The 27,784-nt window shown below is 34.7% G+C and overlaps 1 protein-coding gene across 2 annotated transcripts in view; it reads right to left on the bottom strand.

The window, feature by feature from the left end:
- The window catches only part of Cdk2 (Cyclin-dependent kinase 2), a 137,440-nt gene that overhangs the window by 45,748 nt on the left and 63,908 nt on the right, over positions 1-27,784 (bottom strand). For both annotated transcript variants that reach the window (XM_090399739.1, XM_090399738.1), the window contains exon 5: positions 13,991-14,161. In XM_090399739.1, the coding sequence (XP_090255865.1) occupies positions 13,991-14,161 (171 nt within the window). The remainder of the gene's footprint in view (positions 1-13,990; positions 14,162-27,784) is intronic.

The raw sequence follows: 27,784 nt of genomic DNA, 5'->3' as shown, positions 1-27,784 counted from the left end.
ACTCTCTCTTCAAACTTTGCCACCAATAAAGGAGTGCCCCAGGGCTGTTCTATCATCTAGCCTCTTTTCTCCTACACATTAATTACCTATTCTCAGTCACCACTAATCTTATTCACAGTTTTGCTGATGATAGTACACTCCATTCAGCAAACCATGCAGTGTATTAGACATCCCAAGTTTGAAAATTGCTGTGACCAGTGCATTTCCATATGACCCTTCAATGTGCCAGGATAACCGAGTTACTTGCAATACCACCAAAATGCAGTCTTGCCTTTTCTTTTGCAAAAGGCATCTCAACCCACCTTTCCATATCCCCAGTAATACACAAATCTCCAGACAGACAACATAAAAGTATTATAATAATAGCTTTCTCAACCTCTGAAAACCAGGCATTCTTTCCTGCATATAAGATGTTATTTTTCACCCACCCAACTAATGCTATAAAAGTCCCTAATGCTGTCCAGACAATCCTTCCCTCGCAGACTTACTTCAACCTCTATCCCACAAGCATACTCTTTCAGTTTTTTTTTTTTTTTTTGCAGGTACTTTCATCATGGTTACTGCTTCACTGAACTGGCAATATTCCTACACTTCTTGTTGAGACTGTTAAAACAAGAGCAGCTGTACTTTCCCAACATTCCTTTCCAGTACCACTGCAAATACACCACACTTCCTTCTCCTATTCTCTTCAAATAAAACAGCCTACCTAATAAAATGTTCCCATATAATTACAACCTGTAACTCTTCAAGAAAAATGTCAATAAACTTCTTTCCCAGCCCTAACTTGTTATACCCCAACAGTACCGATGTGCTATAAGTTCAAATCTTCAAATGATATAGTTTCCTGAAGATATCCATGTACATCAATTGTTAACTAGGACAATATGGCCAGAAAATCACTGTCAATATTCTTCAAACAACAACAACTCTCGTGCTGCCATTACAAACTATAAATGACAATGTCAGCATTATTCTCATTTAAAAATCTTAGCCAGTGTATTTTCTCTAAAATTGAAAATTATCTGCACAGAGATAAATGCGATGAAGAGAACACGATTCTATATGAACTATTTAACAAAACTACAATAAATACACTGCCAGGTGCAGCAATTACCAGTAGCTAAATCGGACCTGTATTAATACAAACTTTTTCTGTTGTTGTTGTTTTAAAATCACTCAAGGAATCAATCCTGGAAGTGCAGTTTATCTTGAATGGCCTTGTTTATAAAGTTTAATCTGATAATCTGTTTGAGATGCAAGTGACATAGCATTTTAGAGTATTTACTAATGCATTTTTATCTCTCTGAAATAATGTAACATTTTATTTACAGGAAAAAGAAGTTGTAGCTATAGTACTCAACACTAAATATGGGGATAATCTGCCAAAATTTCCCCTATCGGCGACTTTTGGTACTAAATCTGCAGTGGACAAAGATCAGCATGGGGAACTGGACAATAAGACTTAGTTATGCCTATGGTCCTGCAGATAGTATTACTAAGGAAGTGAAGGAATTTTTGGAGAATCCAACTGACACAAAGAAAAAAAAAGTTGGTCCTTGTTGATCAAAACGGCAGAACAGAGTAGGAAATTATTACTACATATAGTCAATGTATTTGAGAAAAGTTGGAGAAAAGAGCAAAGCTAATAACAATCATTAATACCTGCTGGATTTCTGTTCAGGACAAGAACTAGTCAGTCATTACTAACAACATGTTCAAAATAAAGATCTACATAAATTCACACGAAGAGAAGACATACAAGAAAAAAGGAAATGAGACACAAGAAAAGTCTCATTAACTATGTAACCGTTGATAGTAACATCTTCACACTGCTTCAGGATAAAGAGTATACAAACAATTTGAAATAGGAAGTGATTACTATTTAGTTTTGAGCAGGATAAAATTGAATATTATACTGAAAAGAAAAATTTTTCCTGAAATATGCTGCGGCTCTTACCAGCTATCCCAACATAAACAAATATGGTTATATCACATTGCTTCTCATATGGGGAACCCTCATTCGCAGACAGTCAGCCTAACAGCCAAGAACACCCAACCAAAGCCAATTGATGGCATAATTATAGGACTTAGATCATCTCCTGTATTGCTCCTGTTCCATCTTTGTTGCTGAAGTGTGCCTGCATGCATGTGTTTAACACAGTGTATTAATCCCTGAAGATGCAATTTAACTTTGGCAAAATACAGAAAATAATAATAGTATATTTCTAGTTATTATCTAGTCTACGTTGTCAATTTTCTTAAACAACAGGACGTTGAAAAGAAAAGTTGTAAGAAAGTTTTAAAAAAGAATCTAAATTGAGCAGTCTTAGAGTTGAACTCTGTAGACACGAATGCAAAAATACAATTCGAGGGGGGGGGAATGAAAGAGTTTGAAAGCAAGAACCAAATCTTGGACATTTATCAGCAGACCCTAAAGAAAACGCTACTGATTCAGCAAGAAAGTAAAGATGGAAAAATCAGTATTCCACAGCAGACTGAGGATGTTAAAGAAGCAGTCAAGGAAAAGAAGAAAGTTCACATGCGCTCAAAGAGAATATAGAGAAAAATGTAAGAAATGAAACGAAGCAATATGTAAAACTAGCTAAACAAGTTATGGGAAGACTTTGAGAAGAACAGAGAAAACAAATATCAGGAGGGTGGCAAAATATTCTGGAGGCTATTAAAAAAAAAAGTATAGACATGGAGGAAAATGTAATGTAAAAGGAATCATAGCTGATAATGACATGAAAATAACTGGAATAATTATTCTGAAAGACTACTAAATGAAACAAACAATAACAGCACAGTGATAGAAAACATTCAAAAGAAATGTAGTCAGAAGTACATTATTATTATTATATATGCAAAGTGGATACTAGATCCAACATTATTTCAAAGCCAAATGTTTGTAGAAATGATGAAAGTTTCGTACATTGACCTGAGAGCTTACAAGAATACAATCCTCGTCATCCCTGAGTTTCCTTAGCTTGTACTACTTAAAAGACATAAGCGCTTCCCAAGCGTCCATATATTTGCATTTTATTAGTACATTTGATAAAGGTTTCACTGGTGCTGCTGTTTTGAACTGGTTGGTTCTCTTAGGAGACCAGGCAGAAACCTTAAAAGAGCAAAAAAAACCCATTCAGTACTAAGAAAATAGAAATGTCAGAGAAATGTATTTTTCATAAGTGAACCCTCTGTCAGTGCATAAAAGTAATTACTAAAGAAAGAGCCAAAAGGCTTCATTTCGACGATGTAAAATTACATATCCAAAGTGGATACTAGATCCAACATTATTTCAAAGCCAAATGTTTGTAGAAACTATGAAAGTTTCATAAGTTGACCTAAGGCAACTTTGGGGATGCCGAGAATTGTTTTCTCTTAAGCTCTTATGACACTTTCATAGTTTCTGCAAACATTTGGCTTTGAAATAATGTTGGATCTAGTGTCCACTTTGGATATATAATTTTACATCATCGAAATGAAGCCTTAGGCTATTTCTTTAGTAATTATTATTATTTTCCTAACCTCCCTGGAGTCACAACTTAATGTGTGAGGTCAAATCTAGTACGCAAAGTCTATCATACCACTCATCCACAATCTGCACGTTCACCACCATCTCAGGTAATGCATTCCATACTCCTATAGTATGCCCACAGATACGAGACCCTTCAACACTTCTGCGCATGTCAACAGAAGGAGAATCCATTCTGATAATAGGGCAATCAATCCGTATTGTAAGATGAGTGTTTATTATTAAACGTCGGAAAATTAACTTCTCTGTTATGAACATTGTAGATTTTAAGCTATTTTGCTTGTATAACAGTTGGAAACTTTTACGTATAAAGCATGTGATTTTGTGTGTTGGTGACCAAGAAGTCTGTTGGCAGACAGCATCAACAGACTTCTTGTCTGCCAATGACAGCTCTCGCTTATGTGGTCAGACTATACCATTCTCCATGTGAAAAAACACACTTCTTACCCTTTTACTCATCACCTTCTTTTGCAACTTCCAGGGATGGCCCCCTGCCCTTGCTCCCTTTGTTCTACTATATGAAATGAAACATTTCATAAATTATATATTTAGTTTAATCCTTTATTCAAGTGTAAGCAAACAAAATTTGCTTACACACTTGGATAAATATCTCATCGCTTTCCTTAGTATCCCATAATGCAAAACACATCTCATCTCCTTGTGGACATGTATAATGCTATGTATTATGGGAAGGGTTACTACCCAGTTTCGACCTTTATTAAGGTCTCTTTAGTGGGAGCCATATCCAGAGGTTGAAGCAATGCAGAACTAAGAAAATCATCAACGTCATACTTCCATATGCCAGTGTCAAAAGGTATCACACTTTATTATTAAATTACTCGGGATTAGAGAAAGTTGTTGGAAGTTTTTTCCCACTTGGTTAGACTATAAATTATATATTTAGTTTAATCCTTTATTCAAGTGTAAGCAAATAAAGTTTGCACCTGAAATATCTTCAGGACTGGGGCAACTTGTGGCAAAGGTGGACTAAGTTCTCATCACTTTCCTTAGTACCCCATAATGCAAAGCACATCCATCTCCTTGTGGACGTGTATAATGCTATGCATTATGGGAAGAGTCACTATCCAGACCAGTTTCGACCTTTATTGAGGTCTCTTCAGTGGGAGCCTTGAGCTTTACACTTGGATAAAGGATTAAACTAAATATATAATTTATAGTCTAACCAAGGAGGAAAAAACTTCCAACATGAAACATTTCCACAGTGTTAATACAATAACCCTTCAACAGCTTAAAGTCTCGATCATATCTCTCTCTCTCTCCCCTTTGCCTTCTATCCACCAAACTCTGCAGTCTGCTTGCCCTCAGTCTATCATCAATGTCATACAGTCCTAATATCATTTTTGTTATCCATCTCTGCACCCTCTCCAAGGTTACTTCATTCTCTTCAAATCCCAGTGACCAGATCTGAGCACAAAAATCCAGATATGGTCTGATCAAAGCTTTATACAATGGGACCAGCACACTTAACTGTTGTGGTCAGTTTTCTCCTCAACATTGCCACAATTCTCTGAGATGTCTTCACGACCTTTTCAACATGTCCTTGGAACTTCAAATCTTTATCCACGATCATCCCTTCATATTCATTTAATGGAGTTATACTGTTTCTTCCACTTCTTCCAGTATAACTCCATTAAGTGAATATGAAGCATCCCACTGTGGATCCCAAATTTTAAAACCTTACATTTAGTTGCATTGAACTGATATTTCCATTCATTTTCCCATCTTTCCAGTTTATTCAAATCTTCTCCCTAAAATATTCTGTCTTATAAAGATCTATCACACACCATATACTCTCAAAGCCATTGGTGTTATTTCCATGGAGATTCTCCATCCTGAGAGTGTACGATTCATCTCTTATCATGAAATAAGAGATGAATTGAAATGTATCCTGCTGAAATGTGCTATACCCTTCATTTCTGTCCCTGTTAGAGCATCGTCCTCAGTTAACCAAGATTCACTGATACCAAAAATCTTTGGAGAGACTGAGTCAATGCCACAAACTCATTCCCCTTATTCCTAATGCTTCTATAGCATCTGTATACAGAAAAACCAGTGCATTGCCAGTATTCTTAAAGCCATTATTACCCCCCCCCCCTCATATCCACCTGGCTCTGTAATATAATGAGTGATTATTAACAACCACAGTTGTTAATAATCGCTCATTAAGAAGAAATGCAATTTCTGCCCTATGAAACTTCCATTTTCTCTCGCATCCAGATAGTACCATGGTAACATCTAGAAGTGCACCATATATTTGGTTTTGCTTTAGTATTACATTGATTCAATGTGTTCTGCAAAGATTCAGTATTCAGAAGCAGAAAATTTCCTGTTACATGTGTCGGCAAATGCAATGAATTAGGGTAAAAGCTTCAGCTTACCGCACACCAAAGCTTGTTGCATTTATGTTGCCTCATATTTGATGTTTTCTGTGTTTTTATTTTGTATTATGAAGGCTTAAATACTGAAAAAGTATTTAATTTTTGCAGTGAATAATACATATATCAGGGGCAAATATTCTGGGCGTGCTAGGTGTGCAGTGCTCATCCACGAAATATCAGTATTACCGATATTATATTTTTGCATTTATTCCTGCTAAAGTCTCCCCTAATTGTTTGCAGACGTTGCATGATTCTTAAAATTAAACCCAATATACTAATGTTTCATTGCCCTTTTTATGAGGATAATGAAGCATGTGCTTCATGAAGAGTGCACTTTTCGACGCGCAAACATTGCGTCACATTCGCGTTAATAGCTTGAGTGTGCTTTCAAAATGCATACACCTTTGAGCCCTTTGAAAAGATGTAAAGCGGGCACAGTGGGTCAAATTCTTAGCATTCTAGTATTTTTAAACTGCTCAGAAGGCTAGCTCATGTTGAGAGCTCACCCAGCATCTAGCGGCTGTGATTGGTTATTGTGTCAACCAATCCAACTGAACGTTGTCACTTGTCATGAGCTGAGTGCTTTCTGTATCCAATGGCTGTATTACAAACAGCTGTTACACATATTTTCTGGAACTGAAAATTTGAAAGTGGATGTTAGGAGAGAAAACTAATTGTTTCTCTTGCTTGCAGTATATCATCTGCTGAGGTTGCAAATTTTTTAACGGTATAGAGACATTTTTATTCTAGTCTTCGGATACAACAGACAGTAAAAAATATCTATTCCTGAATGAAAACGAATATTCTATGTATTATAAGGTGTTGTTGATCTACAAAAAAATACCAGCATATGTGAGATTGATATGACAGATGAACTGCTGATACTAAAAAAAAAATGTAGGATTCCCAAAAGTGTGGATAATTCTGATAATGATCAGATGTTATGTACACTGAGTCTCAGTAAATAAAAGAAAATTCTTGGAAAATGGAGCAAAATATACACAAACCAGAGAAATACACATAACATGGGCAACAAATTTTACAAAATGATTTGCTGCTCCATCAAACCATATTTATTCCTGCCATACTCTCTGTCTCCCCATAAGTTTTTTTTTTTAAATTATGCCATCGTAAATTCACTTATTCATGTTTAGATTTTATAGGATCGTGCTATTCGCTCTACCCAGCAAATTATAGGACACACACATATTGCAATTGTGAATTATTAATAATTCATTTACCATTAATGAAAGTATTTCTACTCACACTTATTCTTTCCTTTCATTTCCTATTCTCACACGTCTTATAAATGATGGTTCACATATTTTCATCTTTGAGTATTTCAAATATACCAACCAAATATAGCATTCTCCTTAATTGTTGTTTTCTAATAAATCCTAAAACAAACAGATTGTTCCCCCACTCTATGCAGAAGTATTCAAAGTTATCCTGCAATTAATTGCATTGGACCAATTAAGATGAGCGCTGATACGCTATGCACTCTCAAAACTTTCATTCAATGATAAAAATGCAATCATGCGGTCATGTGCATCTGCAGAGGGGAAAACAGGGCACTCCCCCTACCCGGGATCGAGAAAAAAATTCCACAAATTATAATCATAAAAGTGATTGAGATATGTAAGCTTTTTCTGTCTTAAAATTTTATTATGGGTTGAGTTGTTTTGCCTCACGGCGGGGTAGCCATAGCGTGATTTATTGCAGCAATAAAGCATGTGTTCCTGTTTTTGGTTCATCTTTTTATGATTTGTGAAAAAAAGTTCATTACTGTTGTGAACAGCGACTAGTTCGTTTTCCCTCTGTGTCTAGTGAGCAACTGAGTGAAGTGTGAATTGTAAATTTATAGTGAAATTCACCTTCTTGTACAAATTTAAACAGAAAAATACATTTTTAAAGGATAAGCCTTTGTAATTTAATATTATTTTACTTGTTAGTTTTATGATTTTTTTTGCTTTTAAACTGAAATAATTTAATTTAGGGTTTTGGTATTAATTAATTAGTTGATCTTTAATAAAATATACCAGTCAATTATTTTTATATATGAAATTTTGCAAAAACTGTATTCATTCCAAATACGTTTTTTCCCAAGAATTAAAGATCATTAAAATCGATGTAAAATGAAAATAATGTATTTATAGTTTACATTGACAAATAATTACATAAAAAACTGCTAAAAGATGTTTATTGATGACATTATTTAATTACATCAATAATTATAAAAATTTATTGATGTAATTATTTGTCTCCAAGCTTTGTCCTTACCCCCGAAAAATATTCTGCGGACACCCATGCATACAGTCAAAATGAAGTGAAATTTGTAGCGTAGGTTGCATAACCTGCACAAGAGCACACCCAACCAAAATGGGCACTCGATGTCACTAATATATATATGGAATTTTTGATTTATGTGAAGATTCAAAATGCAAAATGTGCAAACAAAAAATATCTTTGTATGGTATGGGAAAAACTGCAAGCACAACTCTAACTATATAAAATGCAAGCATACCTAGGAATTTTTATTTATTTATTTTCTTTTACATTTTTTCTACATGCCACTGGTAAATTTAATATCAGTATCTGTGTAGTAATAGTGTCTGTTGCAAATGCGGAATATACACTTTCTTTTAGAGTTACACGGTGATCAGCATTCATTTTAAAAATTTATGGAATTGACAACTGTGTTAAAAAACTTTTTTATTATCCTGACGTTTCGATCTTCACATCAAGCTCATCATCTGGAGCATACATCAATATACAAGACAAGCTGAGTTACATTATTAACCGTAAGCTAAAGAAAAAATGCTTTGATCACATGTTATTCTACTAGCATGACCTCTAGTGAAAAAAAAAAAAAATTACATCAAATTTCAAGCTAAATTCTATTTACAATGACAGGAATAAACATTCTTTCAGATGGTTTTCTTTCTTTCAGAAAGAAAACCATCTGAAAGAATGTTTCTTCAAGATCATATTAAGATCATCAATTCCAGATGATGATCTTGATGTGAAGATCGAAACGTCAGGATAATAAAAAAAGATTTTAAACACAGTCGTAAATTCCATAAATTTTTAAAATGAGTGGAATATACACATTTCACACAGTCACATAATCGTTTGAGGCAACAGCACTAATGTTATTAAGGAATATAATGATAATGAAGTTTTAAGCATTCTGTGTTTCATTCACACATTGAAGTTAGCAGTAATGGAGTAATAGTAACATTTAACCACACAACACCTGCTGCCTGCCTGAAATTAAAATATCAAACTGGTCTGGTACTATTACACAATTAGAAGATTATCACCTTCCTGTACAACACATCCAGCCTTGAATTAAATTCAGCTGAATTAAAAAGAAAAAGAAGTCTTTACCATTTTTGGATACACTAGTTGAAATATCAGAACAAAACACACTCAATTTCTCAGTCTATGGGAAACCAACTAACAAGGGACATTATAAATGCAACTTCTCATCACCACCCAGCACAAAAAAATGGACATTATTCATTACTTATGTAATACAGCCTACAGAATTTTCACCAATATAGACATAAGAAACCAAGAGCTACAATATCTTAATTCCATCCGTCCAAAAAAAAAAACTAAAACAGATCATTAGCAAAAAAAAAATTCTATTTCAACCTCAATCAGAAGAACAAAAAATCTTAAAATACAAATGAGCAGTGATTCTTCCATATATACAATTCAATCACAAATAAAACAGAAAGATTGCTTTGCCAATGAAACTTAAGTTGCCGTCTACACAATCAAAAAAATCTCTGAACATCTGAAAACTTCCTAAAACCTCCACATCTGCCACTCAAAAAACTGCAAGATTTGTTGCAATTGTAGATTCACAATTGCAACAAATTTTGCCAGTCTATCCTATGCAACTGCAATAATTGCATAGGATAGACTGGCAGATCTGGTGAGATATGCCAATCAGAACACTTTAAGGACATTGAGAATGAAAGATAGCACAAATCAGGACTGGCAATGCATATACAATGGAAACAAAACACCAATTAGAATGTCAAAAAACTGAAAGGCTACACATTGATTACCATTTTTCCTCAAGCATTCAAAGAACAGCTGAAATGATGAAGCATCCTCTACAGTGTAACAAAAAATAAGGGATGATTTTACATCAAGTCTGGTCTTCCTTAATATGTCACTAAACACTTATATCTACCAGAAGTATGCTACAAGAACCTACAAACCAGCAGCCAGCATAACAGCGAATGCATGCTTTTCGTTGTTTAAATGTTTTCGAATATTTGTTCAATAGAAATGTAAACTGTTGAAACAGTTCACATTTCTATTGAATTCCTATTAATTCCTGTTATTTCCTGATGAAGTGAAACAAAATATCTCCCAAAACTAGTCTAAAATAAAACACAGTTTCTATTTGACATCTTTGTTTGTGGTTTAATACCAGAAGAAATCATTCTAAAAATGTTCTATAAATATATTATGCTCAAATCAGTGGTCTAGAATGAAGCCACTGCTAAATTTATTGAAGCCTTTCGAAGAAATTAACCATACCATGCATTCAAATATTGCTTTAATTTTTGAAGTGCTCCAAACTATTACTACTCTGACACATTTTCACATTTTTTCAGAGTAGGAACAATGAAACAATTTTTCTGTGTAAAAATTAACAGAACATTTGATAATTCATCCAAAAATATTATATTTCTACAGTTAAATCCAAGATTCAAGCTAGCATTTTCAACCTAAAAAAAAAAAATGATTATGTTAAAAGTATTCTAATTAATGAAAAATAAATGATGAAGAACTCATAACACCACTCTATCAAAAACAATGAGATTGTTAGAACATAATCAAAAGAAAAATAAGAGCATCATTTTGACATTATCACTTCTCCTCCACTGCTGTATTGCCATGCAGTTGAAAGCAAAATCAGCTGTAGTAAAACATTAATGATGATTTTAATAAACCACTGAACTGATTATCCATAAATGTTTCAAAAATGGAAAATAGTACTGCCCATTTTGAGTGAAATAGCAAGAAAAGCTGTAAACAGTGGTACTACTTGTACCAGTGTTTAGAGCAAAAAGAATTTTTTTCATAAAGAAATATTTATTATAAATGAAGAAATCCAGAAGTGGATTTCTTCAAAAAAACAAAAAAAGCAGAAATGCAGTCAAAATCAAGATTTTCCTTCCTGGGATGACTTACACTCCAGGCCTTATTATTCTCATGCTTGGGATGATGCACCAAAAACCTTTCTAAAAACAATTCATGCTATTGAGAATAGGCAGTCTGAATAATAGATTACTCTCTCTCACACATTTTGGCTTCAAATTTACTGATCAAATTTCTCAACCACTTCTTTCATTCCATCTACCTCTGATCTTTAAAACAGCTTCTCTCCTACTGCTTTCAACAAAGGGCTATGACTTTTAGCTTTTCAAGAAACACAACAGATCCCTTCTTTTGTACAAATCACCTGTCCATGCTACATCAATGTTTCAGGGTGTAACCTCACATGTGTGGTTGATATAACAGTTGATATGGCAAACTATCAGAAGTATAGAGGTAACTAGTTTATTCAGAAGCACTACTAATTTCATCTTAATTGCATTCTTTAGTCAAGTGTAAGGGAAGGATCTAACAGACAAACAAATAGTAAAAAATTAGCATGCCAACAGATGTGGAACTATGTAGCATTCCAATAATTTAAATAATGTATTCATTGTTGCACACACTGCCGTGCTTTCATTTTGCATGGCTGGAAATAGCTAGGAAGCATTAATAAGTTAATGCTAGGATTTAAACTCATGTATCCAGGATCTAATAACACTCCAAAGATTCTTAGATTTTCCTTTCTGTTTATCATAACACAGTGTAAAAATTCAGATTCATTCCACAGAATGTGGCATTTCTCTGCCAAGGCATCATGTGAATCATCTGAAGACAGTACATGTGAACATAGAGCTGTGGCCTGACTCCTGTGGTATTCTATAGCTCTAACATACCTTCTCGATGCACTGTTCAATAGATTTCTCAATCTCTCCATGTACAGGGTCCTAAAGTCACACTACAGTTGATAAACAATAAACCCTTGTATATTTCAGAGTTGTCTGGGTTTAACAGACAGAACTATTAATCTTATTATGATTGAAGGAGTAAATACTATTCTAATCTTCTTTAAGGATTTTAGCCAGTTTCATGTTTACATGCTATAATGCTAAAATGAACTAACAGAGAAGAGGTAATAAAAGCTTTGACATCTCCATAACTAAAGGTGCCTTAAGTGCATTGGTTGGTAAAGAATCTCAAAAAGATGCATTTGTTGTAAATATTTTATAAAAAGATACTTTTTTTTTTTAAATTTAGAAACTGGAGTTCTCTGTCTAGTTCTTCTCATCAATAATGAGATGAATGGCTCTTGCTCTGTGTAGAAAAGATGCCGTTTTTGAGATCTGTAATGAAGCAAGTAGATATCTGTCTATATGAGTCAATTCTAAAGAAAGAAAGAGATTTTTAATTCACTAGATTATTTAGTTAGGTTTAAATCCAAAATTGAAACGACTGGACTAGTTCATAAGTGAATGTGAATCTTATGTTAGGATGTTGTGTGTTGAGATAGTCGATAAAATCAAAAAATGACGGCTGTCTGTGGCACTAAATTAAGAAAATATCATCAATACCTCTTTCTCTCTCATACTTTTAGTATGAGATGATCCAAGACCTTTTTTTTTCAAGTGTTCAATATAAAATTTTCCTAAAACAAGAGAAAGAGTTTATATATGGGATCATAGTATGCATTTAAAATATTCAGAGGAGATAGTGTTTGAAAAGTACCACAATTTTCTTTGAGAATTTTTCTTGTGGTAATATGAGAAGTTCATTAGTTGGGACATTGGAATAAATTGACGATATGAAACCTCACTAAACTGTCATGTTCATCAAGATTGATATTGCTGATAATAGAAACAAAGTGTTGAGAATTTTGAAAACAAAAGATGACTCTCCTCTCAGGCCTTTTATAGTAGTTTAACTAAATATCTTACAAGATGATATGTAGTAGAATCTATACTTTTGACTATTGGACAAAGAGGTGTATGTTCTTTATGAATTTTAGGAATCTTGTACAGCCATAGGGAAGAGGATGTTGAGATCTGAGAGCTAATCTAGTATCCCTGTTAAATTCATAGATAGTTTTTAGAAGGTCCTTAGTTTTGTAACCCTGGTATACTGATGGTCTTTTGTTTTTTTAGGGATGCCCTTTCTAGAGGGTAAGATTGTTAATGGAAGTTTCAATGTATTTATTATGCTTATTTAAAATTTAAGCTGATTTAAAATGCGTCAAGGAAGCCTTTTGTAGAATTAGGAAGGAAGTAGCTATATTTTTGCTAAGAGGAGCTCTGCCGCCATGTTTTTCTCTTTTTTTTTTCCCACCAACAGAATGCAAAGTTGAAGCCTTTGCTAAGAACAATTATTTGTGCAGCCGTAGATACAATTTTTGAGTTGTTGATGGGTTTTTTCTTATCGAAGACTGATTATAAGGTTTCAGAATCATATTTTCAGAGCAAATATACATTTTTAACATGTGTATTTGTCTGTTTTTAAGATGAACTTCCTAATCAGTTGCTTTATTCTATTCATATAGCAAAACCTCCAAATGACAATCTTTAAAACCACATTCTAAACTTTGAGGATGTGATAACACCATTTAAAAAAAGTTCTCAAAATGGCATGTAGATTATTGTATTTATATGAGATGACAGACATTAAATATTCATTTTATATCACTTAACACAAGTATTCAAAAAAAAAAAAGATATACTCCTCCTTGTAGATACATATTCAAATAAGATTTGAAGTATATCAGATGTAAATTAATTTTTTTTAACTTCAAATACATACACATGGACAATTTGCAACAACAAGCATTTCTGAACTTTGTCATCCAGATGCATTCATTATTCATGCTTAATTCATTCTATACATGCAAATAGTAGAAGAAATTTGATTAAAGGAAATGAACTACAGAAAATGCTGTCCAAACCTCATGTGTATATGTTCTAAGAGGCACACCAAAAGCTCTTGCAAGACCAAAATCTGCCAGCTTGATATTTCCTTGCTTGTCAATAAGCAAATTCTGAGGCTTTAAATCTCTATGTAAAACCCGACGGGAATGACAATATGCAATGCCTTGAAGAAGCTGCCACAGATAGCTCTGAAATTAAAATAACCAAAAATGCATTTGGATAAAGTTAAAACAATTACAATAAACATTACTTATTTTTCAGATTTAAAAAAAAAAGAAAAAGAAAACAGATTTTGCTATAATATTTCAAAAATCCAATCATTTATTCTCAATATCAAGGAGAGCAGAATGATATTTTTTGAAAAGGAACCAATTTTTTTTTTTTTTTTTCAAACAGAACTGTGCAATAACAAAAAATTGCAAAATAGGCAAAGAAAATAAGCAAAGCTTATTAGGTAAATATTCTACATTTTTAAAGGTAAATATCTAAAACTATTAAAATCTTTTGTAGACTTAATAAAATCTTTCAAACTCAATTAGTATAGAAAACAAAGTAAAAATGCAAAATTTATTATTATTATCATTATGCTGATATTTTTTGAGCTATGTTTAATTTATGATACTTGGAATAAAAAAAAAGTATAATACCGATTCAAGAAAAACCTTTTCCCTTGAAAGATTAGGAATGAGAAGGTCTTTAAGTCATACAGCTTAATATTCCATAAATATTTTAAGATTCAAAATATTGCACAAAATTTCTTTGCTTGAATTTCCTAGTTGTTGTTTTTTTTTTAATAGATTATAAAGGAACCTCGGTATCATTCATGTTCAAAAATGTGTAAGCAGAGATACTAGGCTTGTTATATAATCTTGATGTTCTTCATCAAGATTATATAACATTAGTAGTCAAACAGCCAGTTTGTCCAACGTAGCAAAAGATGACTAAAACAGGCTATTTGATAAACACCAGGAAAAGACAGAGGTGATGATATATCTTTGATAGGCGATAAGAAAGATGATAACGTCTAGGCTTGTTTGAAGGTGATATTGTTATTATTATTTGTCACCTCCAGGGAGTCCAAAGACTCATCGAGGGAGGGCACCTACTCTACATCTATCCATCTCCATCATCTACACCAGCGCCATCTACTGGTAGTAGGCAATCACGAACATCCATGCCCACGGCAGGATTCGAATCCGCAGCCTTTTGGCTGGAGAGCGGATATGCTAACCACTCAGCCAGCCAGGCTGGATATACAAAATATATCTGCAAAGGGTCCTTGCTATTTAGCCAACCCGGTTGGCCGAGTGGTTAACGTATCTGTTCTCCAGCCAAAAGGCTGTGGGTTCGAATCCTGTCATGAGCATGGATGTTTGTGATTGTCTGTGGATATACCAGTAGTGGTAGTGGGCAGTAGATGGCATTAGTGTAGTTGCAGTTGGTAGAGAGAGAGCTGTAGAGCAGATGCCCTCTCTTGATCAGTCCGGACTCCTTGGAGTCCAAAGACTCATCAAAGGAGGGCATCTACTCTCCCTGGAGGTGTCACATAATAATAATAATAGTTCCTTTAAGGTAATGTATGCTGATCCTTATAAGATCAGATTGCAAATCTGGAAGAGGGATGATAATTATCAAATATTTTCTGTATCTTGCGCTATCCATTAGGTAATAGAGGAAGTTTTATTTTATTTAATTCTTCTAATAAAAGAGACCCAGAAGAACAAATTGTGTGTGCTTGGTGTACAAGGCTTTTGATAATACCTATTTTTTGTAAAGGATGATGATGTGAAGATACATGGATATATCTGCCTGTAAAGGATGGCTTCCTGTAAACAGAAATTCAATATTTAGCCAAACTATCAAAGTTATGATGTATTAAAGTATCCAATAAGGGGAGACTGTTGTTAGTTCATGTTCAATTGAACTTGATGCAAGTACATAGAGTTAATTTTATCCAGAAATTGAAGTAGTTCATTTTCAGAGTGAGATCAGATTGCAAAGATATCATCCACAAAACAGTTAAATGAGATGTCGGGGAGAAATGGTGTTAGAAATCCAATCCTCTAAATGCTCCATAAAATAATCAGCCAAAGCAGATGATATAGGACTACCCATCTCAGTACCCTCGATTTGCTGAAGTAAATTATTATGCAAAATAACCAGCATTGATAGCAAACTTGAATAAATTAATGATATTATCAAGGAAATCTACCTGTAAAAGATTCTAGAAGTGGTATATTTGTAAACAGTGAAACTACATCGAAGGAAACCATAATTTCAGACTTCTGAAGATGATTTTTAATTTTAAGTCAAAATTATTTTTAATATTGAGAAAACATTTCTCTATAATAATTTAAGTAGATTTTAGAGTTACCATATTGATAAGTGCAATGTAGTAAATCTTAGATTGCAGAAGTGTAAGGCTATCTATTGTACTGATGGAACTATGTTCAAGCAGTAGTACAGGATTTGTGATCTGGAGATAATGGCTAATAGTGACCAGTAGTTTAAAGAGCACACTGCATGAAATGCAAGGAATACATAAGCATTGCCACTCTGACAAGGAAGGCACTGACAAGTAAAAATAAGGAGGTGGTTGTACAAATCCTTTATCAGACTACACCCAGACTGCTGTGTGCAGATTTGGTCATCTGATTTCCAGAGTGAAGAGGAAAACTCTAGAGAGCATCTACAGATGAGTAACTAAAGCAATATCAACAAGCTAGAATGCTTATAGTAGCATTCTAACTGAAGAAATGTGAATTGCTGAGTTAAGTGGAAAGATGTGAAAGAAGTGTAAGAAAGATAATTAACATGGTGAAGGGATTTTTTTCTTCTTCTTCCTTTTACCCTCTTTTACCTTGCAGTGTCCAGAGTTTTCTATTAATTTAACCACAACCATACACAAGGATAAGGTGGTTAGTCCTATGTGTATTCTATGTCTGTAGAAGCATTGAGTTCTCAAGGCTGGTTTGCCTTGAAAACTCAATGTTCCCAAGGCCGTTTTTCATCCTACTTGCAGGATGAAAAACCCCAGATAAACTGGGGAGAAAAACCCTGCAGTCCGGCTAACCTGGCTATGTCTGAGAAAGATCCTAAGCACCTCACATCAGAGACAGGAATCAAAACCAGGACACTCCTTTCCAAGGCATATGGTTGCAAAGCACATAGCCACTCAGCTAACCACACGGATGGTGAAGGGATTTTGCAATATTAATATGAAAGGGAGCACAAAGGCCATCAATGGATGATGTAAAACATTGTTGTGAACAAGGGAAGGAAGAGTTGTTTATTTTTGTTTACATGGAATGGTGGATGCTAAAATTATGAACGAGTTTATGGTATAATCGCCAGCAAAGATTGGTCGATTGGTAGAGCCTCTGTTACTAATGGCTCACAAAAAGTTAAGCAAGTCTGAGTGCAGTTAGTAGTTGGAAGGGATTTGTTATTTGATGGTTATGATTTTTCTCCATGAAACTTCATTAATAATAACAGCAGTGTAAGAATAGTTTGCTAGCCTGATATGGCAGAGCACTTCCACTTTCCAACCAACAGGTCATGGTGTTAGACCATCCATCGTAATGAAGGCTCAAACTGGTATAGAAAAAAGTTTCGCACTGGTCTCTAGAGCAAGGTTTTCAGATGATATTACCAGTAGCAATATCATCTGTCAGTTATTATTCTATAAAACTCATGATTTATAAAACATCATTTATTCTGTAAAACTCATGACTTGATCTCTGCTGTCAGAAATAATACTATTCAGTCTGTCACATGAGAAATTTAAATTTAAATTTAATTTTTCTTTTCAAGTTTCTGTTACTCTCAATTGATGCTTTCATTTTTTTTCTTTCTTTTGATGCTTGTTATAATCTTTCTGATTTGCAGCAAGCAACTGCTGATGCAAGTATAAATGATATCAGAAATCATTTCCTTTGAATTTTTTCATGTTTTACATTTATTTCCTTTATTTCTTGCTCATTCAGTTCTTTTCTTTTTTTAAAAAAAATTATTTATGTCCAACTTACCTAACAATAACAGTTTGGAGCTAAATTGCTTAATCCCAAAGCAAAAAACTTCTTTACCATTAAGGATTATTTGACACTATGAATTCATTCCATTGGTAGAGAAGAAAAGAAATTTGTTTCATGGACAAATTGGAATGCCTTCACAAACCTAGAGGATTCTACAGTTATGTTGCTAGTAGTAGAAAGGGTGAATATGGTAGACTGACTTCAATTGCTGGAAACGGATATGATGGCAATGTTCAATGATGATTTCGTATAGGGTATGATTAGCAACAGGAAGGAGGACAGAAGACTGACAGTTCAAGAATGGGAAGTGTTTAGATATCATTACATATGGGAATGTGCAAGGAAGCTAGTAGTGCCCATGACATGGTTGTTCAAAAGAAGTCTGGCAACAGGAACAGTCTCAGAAGAGTGGAAAAATAGTACCACGGCATAAGGGAGAATCCAAGTCAGTTGTGTCAAACTATAGGCCTGTGTGTATATCAAGTGAAGTGGTGAAGGTGTTAGAGAGGCTGGTTAGAAATAGAATACAAACCTGGATTGATGAGAATGGAAATCTTTCGAGAGAGCAGCATGGGTAAGTAAAGGAGAAGCCATGCTTAATAACTTAGTTATGTTTATAACAGGATGACTAGTGTATTGGACAGAGGAGATGCTTATACCGTGATTTATCTAGATTTTGTTAAATCATTTGATCAAGTACTTATAATAAACTACCATTGAAATTGAGGAGGATGGGGATGGATAATCATTTAGTATCTTGGTTACAGGGAGAGCTGATTGATAGCAGCTAGTGAGTTGTATATAGAGATGCAGTGTGCAGAAAAAGGAAGGTGGTGATGAGTGGTGTGCCACAGAGTTCTGTTCTGGGACTACTGTTGTATTTAATTGATATATCAATGATATATAAATTAAATTTCTAATATGATTCCTCCACTGATGCCATCTGTTCACCTCCCCCAATAGTTGGTATAGTTCATGGTATGAAAAGAGATATTCAGTTGCTTGCTAATGGTACTAAATTAGGAAAACCAGTGTTAGAAAGTTCTGACACTGGTTGTTGTTACAAAAAGATTTGAATAAGTTGGTGCTTTGGGCTGAAGAAAAGGATGTCATTTCAATGTTTGCTAAGTATAAAGTTATGCCCTTTGGCTAGAGAAGATAGAATGAGGTTTAACATTCTGTTACAGGACTTCTTCAGGAGGTGGAAGATACAAGGGATCTAAGGATCTTGGTGGATAGAGAACTGAAGTTCGGGAAACATGATGAAAGTTGTAAGAGTTACTCAGAAAATTGCTGCTATAATGCAAGGAATGCTGACATATAAGGAGGTGATAGTGCTACTGCATAAGGCACTGATTAGGCCTCATTTCAATTTCTATGCACAGATCTGGTCACTTGGTTATACTGGTGATAAGGAAACATTAAAAAGAGAGAGTATAGAGACAAATAACTACAACTGTCTCAAGACTAAAATACTGAATGAGGAGAGATTAAGGGACTGTAGTCTTCAGAACTTAGCAGATAGAAGGAGAGGAGATATGATTGAGACATATAAGTTGGTGAGTGGAGCCTATTAAATAGATATATATGGGGAAATTATTGCATAGGATAATGGATGATGTAAGACTGTACAAAGTTCATGTTAGTAAGGAAATGAAAGCAGATTTTTATTCAGTGGGTAGGTAATGAGCAGAATGTATTGCCAGAGTGGGAGGTGAGTGCTCAAACAGTGAATGTGTTCAAGGCAAGGTATGACAGTTGTCATAGCCTGTGAGCATTCAACCTCCCATGAATTCCACGGGCTTGGAAGTAATGCTAAATAGTTTGAATCATGCAGTCAAAATTCTCTGCTAAATTTCATTAAACACTTATTTTTTATTACTGAACAGTTAAATTTCATAATTTTTGTTTCTAGTGTATGTATACTGAATTTGAATAATTAAAAATATATTTCATTATAATATAAAAAAATATAAAAATTTAATAATTTAAAAAATAGTTTTACATGTTTAATTTATTATAATGCAAATTTTAAAAAACACATACCTGTATATTCATGTTTGAATATTATTGTAACTTCTCCCAAACTGCCTTTGCATGAGAGAGGTATGCCCATCTCATTTAATTTTTAGAAGGGATATAAGGGATATAATTGTATTAGTGCTGCATGATTCCAACTGTTTTTGATGTTGAATGTTTGACATCTCAATATTTTTTTTTATTGCAATACTACCAAATTTTTCACTTATTTTTTTTTTAAATAACAGCATACAAACACTGATTGCAACCATATTTAAAACACTGGACAGCATTCCCCCCCCCCCCAAATAAGCAAATTAATTAATACAAACAGGAGAACAACTTTTACCTTAGACTGATGTGTGTGTGTGTGTGTGTGTGTGGGGACAATCCAAATTCATAAACTTCTAAAAAAGTCACTAAACTGCAATTATAATATAATATACATCATCAATATTACTGATATATATATATCTACTAGTCCACACGGTTAGCCTAGTGGCTATGCGCTTCGCAACCATATGCCTGGGGAAGGAGTGTCCTAGGTTCGATTCCCGTCGGTGACGTGAGGAGCTGAAGGATCTTCCTCAGCCATAGCCAAGTTAGCCAGTCTTGGGCATGGACAGCAGGGTTTTTTCCCCAGTTCATTCTGGGGTTTTTCATCCCGCAAAGCAGGCAAACTGGCCTTGAGAACTTAACACTACAGGCCATAGGATACACCAGGGTATAGGGCTGACCACCTTATCCTGTAAACGGAGTGAGGTCCGATGATCAATGGACCCTCGACACCGCAAGGTAAAAGAGGGTATAAAGAAGAAGAAGATATATATCTACTATATATATAAAATGATAAGCCTTTTTATGTCACGTTTTTTGTCAAGTTATTTGAAACGTTTTGAAACTCACAGGCTACCCTGAGTGTCGAGTCTTCGAAATTCGAGTCATCAGAATTCAAGGAGAACCGGCCTACCAGTCCGGAACATAGGGGGTTGGGCGCCGTAAGCACCAGGTGGACGGAGCCCCCTAGTGTGTATATATATATATATATATATATATATACATACACACACACACACACAGAGAGAGGGGGGGGCACACACCATCAAAAGATGTACAGAATAGTGCCAGTAATCATGTAAGCTTTTCATGTAGTACTAACTTCGTATCAAAAAATTTTTCTCCAAATTAGTTTTATCACTGAGGATTCCAATATGATCAGATTTTATATTTCTGTCCTGCAAGACCCTTTAACTGCATCAATCCATCTAGATTTTGGTCTTGCTCTCAGTTTGTTTGTTTGTTTTCCCTGTCATACTGGTATTCTGCTTAAGTGATCATACCACCTGATATTAGCACAGTTCACATTACTATATATAAATAAATAAAATGAAATAACTAAATAATGAAAACTTATTCCTCGTCCTGTCTTCCACTGCCATGCACTCGACCCCGACCCCCATCCTCTTGGCAACCAAAACACACAACACTGCGACAACCAACTCCAAAAAACAACCACCGAAGGACACTCGTATTCCAGAAACAACCCAGCACCACAAAAACGGACCATTCACAGACTAAAAAGCACTTTCCTCAGCACAGCTCAAATTCCCCACCCATGCTACGGTGACTCTAGCACCACCCATCAAGGTGATGGGTGATCAATTTAAGGCACTTTTTATTGTATCAATCCATCAACATCTTGGTCTTCCTCTGTCTTTTTATCCAGCCAACTTGGCAAAGAACACTTGTTTTGCTAATCTTTCTTCTCCCATTCTGTTTAAGTGATCGTACCACCTGAGATTAGCCCTACTAACACATTCTTGAATGCTAACAATGGCAAGTTCTTTCCTAATATCTTCATTTTTGATGTGATGTAATTTGATTCTTATTCCATATAAATTTATTCAATTGACTTCCTGTGATACCAGCTTTACTAATTGTGGCATCTATTTCCATACGGAAGTAGGGTATGTGCGAAGTGTGAGCTAAACGAGGATTTGATGAGAGCTAATATGAATTTGATGACAGAAAGTGTTAGTAGTGAGAATGTCATGGGAAAAATGAGTGCGCGTTCGAAAGAGAAATATGGTGTGAAAGAAAAGCGAAAAATTGTTAAAAAATCATTGAAAAAGAAAACGAGTGATTTGAAAACCATAATAGATGGTAAAAAGAACAAAAGAGAGGTGAATGTGGTGGAAGGAAATGAAATTGAGAGAACGAAAGAAACTCAAAATCACCGAAAATAGTGTGACGAAAGGATCGAAAGAATGAATGAATCTGGAAATAGCGTGACGTAAGGTTCAAAAGTGGGAAAAATGGAAAGAATGAATGAAAGTGAAAGTTAGACACATGGACCGAAAGTAAGGAAACTCAAAAGGATGAATGAGAGTGAAAGAGTGAAGTGGGAGTCGAGAGTTCGAAAATTAGAAAGATTGAATGATAGAAAGAATATGAAGCAAGAAGTTGAATTGGGTTCGATGAGGCAAGAGATGAAATGGATGCAGAGTGAAATTAAGAAAATTCGGGTGAAAACGATTAAAACAAATCAAGTAGGTACGAAAGACGAGTGAGTGGAGCATGGCGACTCCATTATTGAAGGATGTGCTTAATGAGAGGATGCACAAGGTATGTTTTCCAGGTGGTAAAATGAGTAGAGTGATTGAGGCATTGGATATGAGGAGGGAGCGAGCAAAGGAGTTGATGGTTTTAATAGGTACGAATGACTTGACAGAAGACAAAGAGTACATCAGAATGGATATCAGCAGGCTGCTTAGATAAATAAAAGAGAATAGTGTGACAGGAAGGGTAGTAAATGTGTTGCCTAGGTATGACTGTTGTGAGATGAGGCAGAGAGCAAGGATTATGAATGATATGTTGGCTGAAATGTGCGAGGAGAGGCAAGTACAATTTGTTGTATGGAATGAGTTTGAAAGATGAAGAACTGTATGGGATCGATGGACTGCATTTGAGTGGTTATGGTCTGAGTCGCTTGGAGAGACTGTTGCTGGAAGGTAGTGAAGTGAGTACAGAGAATGAATCGGATCAAGTGGGAAGTGATGTGGAAGTGCAGGAGAGTATGATAGGAGAGATTGAAAAGGTGGTTATGAATGAGGAAGTGGCATGAGTATGGAAAATGAGAGAATGGGTGTGCAAGATGAACAGGGAGGCTCAGGGTGGACAAGGGTACACAGCATGAGAAAGGCGGATGCTCCAAGAGGATGTGAGGGAGTTGAGCAAATCAGATGTAAATAAGGCTGTGGGACTTGATAATATATCACCACTTATTTTGAAGGAATGTGCCAGGGAGTTGATGCCTAATTTTTTAATACAAGTCTTGCACTGGGGCAAGTTCCTAAGGAGCAGAAGGAGGGCAAGATTGTGCCACTTCATAAAGGAGGTGATAGAACTCAAGCATCAAACTATAGGCCTATCTGTGTGTCAGGTGTTGTAGTTAATTGTTGGAGAAGCTTGTGAGAACTAGGATTCAGAATTGGATTGACAACAATGGCATTATCTTTCATGGACATCATGAATTTACTACAGGCAGGTCATGTTTTAGTAATCTACTTACTTATTACAATAAGATGACTGCTTCCATGGACAGAGGAGAAGGATACACAGTAATATGCTTAGATTTTGCAAAGGCTTTTGATAGATTACCGCATGATAAGTTGATAGTCAAACTAGAGTGGATGGGGTTGGATATTAGATTGATGCATCGGATTGGAGACTGGCTTGTCTCCACATCTGATAGGTATCAACAAGTTGTGTATGGGAGAGTGATAGCCAGAAAAAGGAAAGTTACTAGTGGTTTGCCTCAAGGGTCTTTTTAGGGCCATTGCTGTTTAACTTGTATATTAATGATATGAAGATTTGGATGGAGATATTCAGTTGTTTGCAGATGATGCAAAGTTGGGACGAACCATGAAGAGTAGAGATGTTGTGGCCTTACAAGAAGACTTGAATAAATTGAGTGATTGGGCACGGGAATGGGGATGTTAGTTCAATGTTGCAAAATGTAAGGTTTTAAAATTTGGAAAATGAAAATGGGATGCAGAATTTATGCTTGGTGAGGATATATTGTCGGAGGTGGAGGAAATAAGAGATCTGGGGGGGTGATGGTGGATAAGGATCTAAAATTTAGGGGACACAAAGCCAAAACTGTGAAGACAACACAAAGGCTTCTGGGAATGATGCGGAAGACACTGACATGTAGAAGTAGGGATATTCTTGTTCTGTTGTATAAGGCTTTGATTAGGCCACACATGGACTATTGTGCCCAGATTTGGTCACCTGGTTTTCAGAAGGATGAAGAGATGTTGGAAAGGGTCTAGAGGCAACTGACTAAGGTAGTTTCTAACCTCTGGAATGTCGAGTATGAGGAAAGATTGAAAAGATGCAAACTGCAGAGTCTGGTGGACAGGAGGAAGAGGGGAGATATGATAGAGACCTACAAGTTATTAAGGGGTTGTTATAGGATCAATGCTGGAGAGGTTCTACAGAAAATAGTGGGAGATCAGGGAAGAACCAGAGGTCATCCTTGGAAACTGTATAAAGAGGGTGTGAGTAGGAGAGTGAGAAGCAGGTTTTATTCATGCAGAATTGTGAATGATTGGAATGCCTTGCCTGAGAATGTGGTGTCTGCAGAGAATTTGAGTGTGTTTAACGCATGGTATGATGAGCTGTGTGTATGATAAAAGGACCTCCTAGATGAGTCTTTGACTCCATGGGGTCTTGAGTAATAATAATAATATTTAATTAACCATCTTCATGAAATATTGTGTCTAAACAACTGAAATGTTTTACTTGTTCTATAGGTTTGCCAGAAACAGAGAAAACATCAACTGTTTTCTCTGTTTCTGCCTATTTTCATTGTCTTTTTATTGCTGACTCATACCAAATTTATTACGATAGTTATTCAAATTAGTCAGGGAATCTTGCAGACCTGTACTGGATTTATTCAGAAGTATAACATCATCTACATAAAGTAAAGAGCTAAGATTAACATCACCAATTTTGATAGATTTAATAACACCACTTTGCACTCATATCACATACCTGATTTTATTTCAAACCATCTTCTCAATGTTTAAACCTTAAAACCAAACACTTTTCTTATAAAGTTAATTTAATGTTTTGGCTAATTCCCATCTTATTACATATAAATTTATTCTGCTGACTCCCTGCTATAGTAGCCTTACTTATTCTGTTGTCTGTTTCTACGTAGATCTTTTCTAAAAATTAGTATACATAATTAATCAAAAATGCTAACCTCCATTGTTACAACATACAAGATAATCAAACTCTGAAGTTAATAACAAAATCTTGCAACAAAAATCGATAAAATAAAAGCTGCTTTGTAAGTTTTGTGCTCTAAAAGTATGACATGATAATTCAATTTCAAAAACGCAATGTAGAGCACTGTAAACCAAGTTATTTTCTACTTTATCTATGAATCAATTAAATAAATTAATAAATAAAACAAGAAAAAAACCAAGGAGCAGCTAGACTTTGTCTCTTGATATTAATAGCATAACTGGAAAAATAACTTAAGCATAACTAATTTTTATTTGTATCTGAGAATTAAAATATTACTACCCAAGTAAGAAACAAAAAGTGCAGCTTTTAGCCATATAAAATTATGTAGGTTCACTTAGAAAACCTTCCAGTAACTATGGGCTAAATTTGATTGTCAATGCACATTTATGAACAAGCAGAAATAACAGCATCATTATATGTAATAATATGAATGCTGTGAAGATATATTTGCAGTATCTTACAACAGAAAAATCCAGAAAATATCATTTTAGATAAAATTAAAATCTTTCAGCATTCATATTTTCAGATATAATACGTAATTCATAAGTAAATCTGTGAAAAATAAAACCTTTAAAAACAATGGGTTGATATGATTTGCTAACAGATTTTGAAAACTGACCAGAACTTCTGAAATGCCCAATACACACCATTATGTGTTTTGATCCATTATTAGTATTGAGTGAAAAATGATCCCTTGTTTTTATCATGGAACAATTTGAACAACCTCAAATTCAATGGAAATGAAGACAGCTATCAGTGTAGCAAGCACTGATGGAGAGAGAGCTCCTATAAGAATCACAAAAATAATTTGTAATTTCTTACAAATTGCTATAGAATGATATAACTGCTGTTACCAAAATATAACACAGGAGACCAGAGTGGGATAATTCTAGCAAACAATATTGTGATCATTTCCTATTTCAAATACCTTGTATATGTATCCTGAGCCAGTATGAAAGTATAACTATCAACAATAAAAAACTTATTGAAAGTAATTTTTGTGTGTTCTCTCCATTTTGTGCACAACTTTATGTTGGAGCACATTAATAATGCATAGTCCATGTCTTGAATGGAACATCCACATTGACATATAATCATAAATGAACTCATTTATGATTATATGTTGAGTAGGCAAACTAGATATTTGATATACTGATCCAGGTTAGGCATGTCTGTACCTACTAATTGAGTGTGCCCTTCTCACAATATCCAATCCAAAGAATCCTTTGTATACAGAAGTCCAATAATAAGATGCAATGCACTGAATATATTTTATAGCGTGTGCGTGCATACACACAACTATATTTATATATTCAGTTGGCTATTCTGAAAATTTTAAAGATAAGTTTCCTTCTGGAAGATATGTCAGTCTTCTTGTTGTAAATTTAAGCATGCAGAGAAGAAAAAAAAAGAAGTTGCTGTCAATGAAGCAATGTCTTTATTCTGTGTATGCCTAAAAATTATGTGCCATCTAATAATCCTAAAAAGAAATGCTTCAGTACTCTAAGGCAGCCTTCGCCATAACCTAATAAACCACAGTGAATATTATCATAACATCACAGAATATCTAAAATAAGGTGAAAAATTAAAAACACATAAGTGTGCTACCATGTACATATGACCAACCTTTGTACTTCTGTACCATAATTTCATCATCATCAAATTCCTGCCATGTACCCTCAAGGGGTGTACAGGATATGATAGTACTACATGAAAAATTTACATCATTATTAACTTCTATCTATAATTTTCCTCCAAATCAGTCCGTTACTTGTCAAGACTCCAACATTATCAGATCTTATATTTCTATCGTCTAAGGCACTTAGTACCGTATCAATCCACCTATATCTTGGTCTTCCTCTGGGTCGTTTTCCTGCCAACCTGGCAGAGAACACTTGCTTTGCTAATCTTTCCTCGCCCATTCTGTTTAAGTGACCATACCACCTGAGATTAGTTCAGCTAACGCATTCCTGGATGCTGACAATGTCAAGTTCTTTCCTAATATCCTCATTTTTAATATGATATTGCCATTGATGCCATCTGTTCATGCCTCTAATCTTTCTCAGGACTCTCATATCTGCGGTCTCTAGTCTTTGGTCAAGTGTTTTACTTCTGACCCAGCTCTCAGATCCATAAGTTAAAATTGGCTTGAACACTGTCGTGTATACAGCTAATTTAGTGTTCCAACTAATTTCTCTCTTATTCCATATGAATTTATTCAGTTGACTTCCTACCATACCAGCTTTGTTGATTCTGTTGTCTATTTCTATATTTAATTTACTATCTTCACTAAAAATCGTGCCTAAGTAGCTGAAATGTTTTACTTGTTCCACAGGTTCTCCATTCATAACACAGTTGACATTTTCAATGATTCTGCCTATTTTCATTGTCTTTGTCTTGTTATTGCTGACCTTCATACCATATATATTACAACAGTTA

The sequence above is a fragment of the Typopeltis vanoorti genome, chromosome 10 (assembly GCF_054136105.1).
Source record: "Typopeltis vanoorti isolate ZY-2024b chromosome 10, IOZ_Tvanoo_1.0, whole genome shotgun sequence".
NCBI classification, from domain to species: Eukaryota; Metazoa; Arthropoda; class Arachnida; order Uropygi; family Thelyphonidae; genus Typopeltis; species Typopeltis vanoorti.
The sequence above is the reverse complement of the archived record's forward strand: the minus strand, read 5'-3'. Positions and strand labels throughout refer to the sequence as shown.